At 38.8% G+C, this 4,226-nt stretch overlaps 1 protein-coding gene across 1 annotated transcript in view; it reads left to right on the top strand.

Annotated features, from left to right (window-relative positions):
* The first annotated feature begins 570 nt into the window (after positions 1-570).
* TSPAN8 (tetraspanin 8) overlaps positions 571-4,226 on the top strand; it is a 44,797-nt gene continuing 41,141 nt past the window's right edge. The window contains exon 1 of the mRNA XM_007952469.1: positions 571-630. Within this exon, the coding sequence (XP_007950660.1) occupies positions 571-630 (60 nt within the window). The remainder of the gene's footprint in view (positions 631-4,226) is intronic.

Genomic DNA, 4,226 nt, shown 5'->3' with positions numbered 1-4,226 from the left:
GTGTCTAGGTCTTCAGATTTTAGAGATTTCTAAAGGCATCTTGCTGCTTTTGGAAGAAATTTTGTATTCTTGAAAAAATATAATGCCAAAATGAGTTGAGACGCTATGTCTTTTTACTTCAAAACAAAACAACCTTAACTTCCTTATAGTAGAAACAGGAAACAGAGGAGTCAGACTGTGATCTCTGAGATCCAATAACCTAGTATCACAGCTGTGCCATGCTCTCCCCTGATCCAATGCCACTCCCTTAACATGCTATCTGTTTACTTTAGAGGAGGCACTTTTTGAGAAAGGATCACAAATATCCTGGCCTAGTGCCCAAGAGCCATGACAAAAGAACATACCCACCTGGAGGTAGCCCTTGCTATATTTAAATGTGTGGGTTAATTTTTTATCCACGTTAATAAATGGATATTTTCTTTCCCCCCTCTCCCTCTTTATTTTCTGTTTCTACTCTGAAGCTGTGAGCACAGACATCTCTGCAGGCAAATTATTCCAGAGCTTATTGCAGGACCTGCCTATAACAAATACTTACATTCCCGGCATCTGGAGACCTGATCCTTTTCCAAAATGGCAGGTGTGAGTGGCTGTTTAAAATATTCTATGTTTATCTTCAACTTCTTGTTCTGGGTAAGTGTTTTTCTTTTAATTATCAATTTTATGCAAGAAGGGGGACCTTGATATAAATATCGTAAATGAGAACAGACCCTTCACTAGAGAAATAGGAGGAGAAGGAAAATGTATTTTCCATTTACTTGTTTGGATTTGTTTGTTCTTTCTCTGGTTATTTCAGTAATTGAAAACGAGCCAATGACTCAAAAAAGTGGGTTTCAGGATCTTTGAGGATAAACATTTCATAAATGTTTTGATATTGTTGCAAAACAATCAGAGAGAAAGAAAATGCCCCTTAATTAAAGGACAATTATTCTTAGTTGTATATCATGCAGGCCTCCCCATGTTTAAGGACCGTATGGGAAAAACATGATCTTGATCCCATTCCTGAGTCCAGTCTCTGATTCCCACTCTTCTTACCTCTGGGTTTGAAACAGGTGAAGGGTGGCTGTGGGATGATAAAAACATGAAAAGAAACTTGAAGGGAGAAAAACGATAAAATCATCTAGTCATAAAAACTAAAAGCTTGCTAAACTAAGCCAGTGGTTTATGTATGAGCATTTTAAAGTCATTATTTAGAGATATCATCACCCTTCAATGAACAGGGTTTGTATTTTAGTGAGTTTTTAAAAGCCTCCTGAAAGTCCTTTGGCATAGGACATACCAAATAAATTGATAAGTGCCATTTAACATTGGAAAATGGAAAAACAAAAGTGTGAAAAGGGCAGGCTGGGATGTTGGGAAACTGATGTTATCATTTTTAGAGTATTTGTTGCAATTAAAGCCTGTTGAAAAGTAAATTTGTGGAGACAGCCCAAAGCATCTTAATGAAAAAAGCATTTTGTGTACTGAATTTTAAAAATGGCTAATGCAATATAAGAAGGAAAGAACTACAATTTTGTTTTTATACCTGCCTATCTCTTGGTAAACAGGCAACTGGTATCTTATGTTGAAAAGCTGTCATGTTAAAATAATGATGGATGCAATTAAATTTACCTACATGAATGCAGTTTTATTGTATAGAATGAATTTCCATCCAGTGGTCAGTAGCCCTAAAGAGTACAGATGATATATCAGTGAATTAAGTAAATAAATAAATATACATAAGGTTTGTCCTTTGTATTTTCTCTTATTTTTGTAGATGTTATTATTGCTATTATTATTATTATTAACTTATTTGAGACAAACAAGTGATGAAACAAATTAACTTTATTTTATACTTTCTCTTTTCCCCAGAAAATTTTGCAAATTTTAAATGAAGCTCATGCATATATGCCAGTTTTTAAAAGTTAGCCCTGATATTTTTATTTCCTTGAAATATTTAAAACTGGTTAAACAATGGGAGTAGAATACAAACAAGGAAATGCCTGTCCTTTGGTTTTGTTTTGTTTTGAGCTTTTTATTATAGAGAACTTTGAACATTCAAAGAGAAGAAAGAATAGGGTAATCAAACCCATCACTCAGCCCCAACTACCATGAAACTATGACCAATCTCCCCGGTTGTTATTCACATCCACTTACCCCTCCCATACTCTTTTTTTTTACTCTTTTTGTGTGTGTGTGATTTGGGTGAAAATTTACAGAGCAAATTCACTTTCTATACAGCAGTTCACATACACTTTGTCTCATGACATTGACTATAATTTACCACAATGCAACAGCTCCCTTCCCACTTCCTCCTGATAGCTACCTCTTCCCTGTGTCCATCCCTCCATGTACTCCTGCCCCTTGAGCTGTGTCCCATGATTGTTCTCTCTAAGGAGTGTATCTACCTCAGGTAAATGTTCAGCTCATATGCCTGTCTTTTGTGTGGCTGGAAGCCACAGGTGTGGATTCAGTTCCAGACCTGAAGGGCAGCTAGGGGCTATAGTCTCAATGGTTCCACCAGGCTCTATCAGACCAGCAAACCTGCCCCCCCCCACCTTTTTTTCCAAATGATTTTGAGTTTTGTTCCACATTGTTCTCCCTCTCTATCCAGGATCACCTGCATAGATTTCCTTCCAAGTGGTTGACAGTGGCAGCTGGTCTAGTTCTTCTGGTCTCATAGTTATATAGGCTGTGGATCGCATGGTGTACCAGTCGCTAGGACTAATTGTTTCCATAAATATTTGGTTTTCTTCATTCTTCTTTGCTCTGGATGAGGAGAGACCAATCGTTGCATCTACATGGCTGCTTGCAAACTTTTAAGATCCCAGTCGCTACTTGCCAAAGCAGGATGTGGAACAATGTTTTATGTGGTATGTTATGCCAACTGAGCTTGATGTTCCCTGTGGCTATGGTCCCAAGCCCCCAGGTTCAAGTACTTGATCCTCTGGGTAGCTGGGTGTGACCAAGAAGTGACTACAAACTTGTCCCTTGTCAGCTCTACTATACACCTAGGAATTCTTATAGATCATACAAATACACTTAAAGGACCACTGTCTGCCAACCCTGGTCTTGGATACACTCCCCATTTCATAGACATACCTAATAGTTCAGCCTGTCTACCCATCTTTCCACCTGTATATCCATGTTTACCTTCACTGACAATGCTGTACTGTATGTGCAAAAGGGTTCATCTTTGTTGTCTGTACCTCCCATGCACCTCTCCATGTCTTTCTCTTCCTCAATGCCACCATGTTGATCACTCACATTTGGTACATTGCCCTTCTCTTCACCCAAATCAATACTTATCTCTATCTATCTGTGTTCCCTCCCCTCCCCTCCCACTCCTGGTAACCAACAAAGAAAATTTCCTTCCATAGATAAACCTTTCCTTGACCTTTACAATAACGGACTAATACAATATTTGTCCTTCTGTGATTGACTTATTTCACTCAGCATAATATCTTCCAAGTTCATCCACATTATGCAGTGTTTTGCAGATTCTAGGTTATTCTTGAGGATTGCATAATATTCCATTGTGTGTATGTATCACAGTTTGGTTATCCATTCCTCAGTTGATGGACACCTAGGTTGTTTTCATTTTTTGGCTGTTGTAAATAGTGCTGCAATGAACATGGGTGTGCATATGTCTATTCTTGTCATGGCTCTCACTTCTTTAGGATATATACCTAATAATGGAATGGCTGGATCAAATGGTATTTCTAATTCCAACTTTTTATTTTATTTTATTTTTTATTGTGATTTGGGTCAAAATTTACAGAGCAAATACACTTTCCATACAGCAGTTCACACACACTTTGTCTCATGACATTGACCACAATTTACCATAATGCAACATCTTCCCTCCTACTTCCACCTGGTAGTTACCTCTTCCTTGTGTCCATTCCTCCATGTACTCCTGCCCCGTGAGCTGTCTCCCTGTGCATCATTAGCAGCCCTTCTTTCTCCCATGGTTGTTCTCTCCAAGGAGTGTATCTACCTCAGGTAACTGTTGAACTCATATGTCTATTGTTTGGCTGGAAGCCACAGGCATGGGTTCAATTTCAGACCTGAAGTGCAGCTAGGGACCATAGTCTCAGTAGTTCCACCAGGCTCTATCGGACCAGCAAACCTGGTCCCCCCCACCCCGATTTTGAGTTTTGTTGCACATTGTTCTCCCTCTCTATCAAGGATCTCCTACATAGATCCTCTTCCAAGTGGTTAACAGTAGTAGCCAGGCACCATCTAGT

Source organism: Orycteropus afer, unplaced genomic scaffold (genome assembly GCF_000298275.1).
Source record: "Orycteropus afer afer isolate SDZICR_OR568_19922 unplaced genomic scaffold, OryAfe1.0 scaffold00339, whole genome shotgun sequence".
Classification (NCBI taxonomy): domain Eukaryota; kingdom Metazoa; phylum Chordata; class Mammalia; order Tubulidentata; family Orycteropodidae; genus Orycteropus; species Orycteropus afer.
The sequence above is the reverse complement of the archived record's forward strand: the minus strand, read 5'-3'. Positions and strand labels throughout refer to the sequence as shown.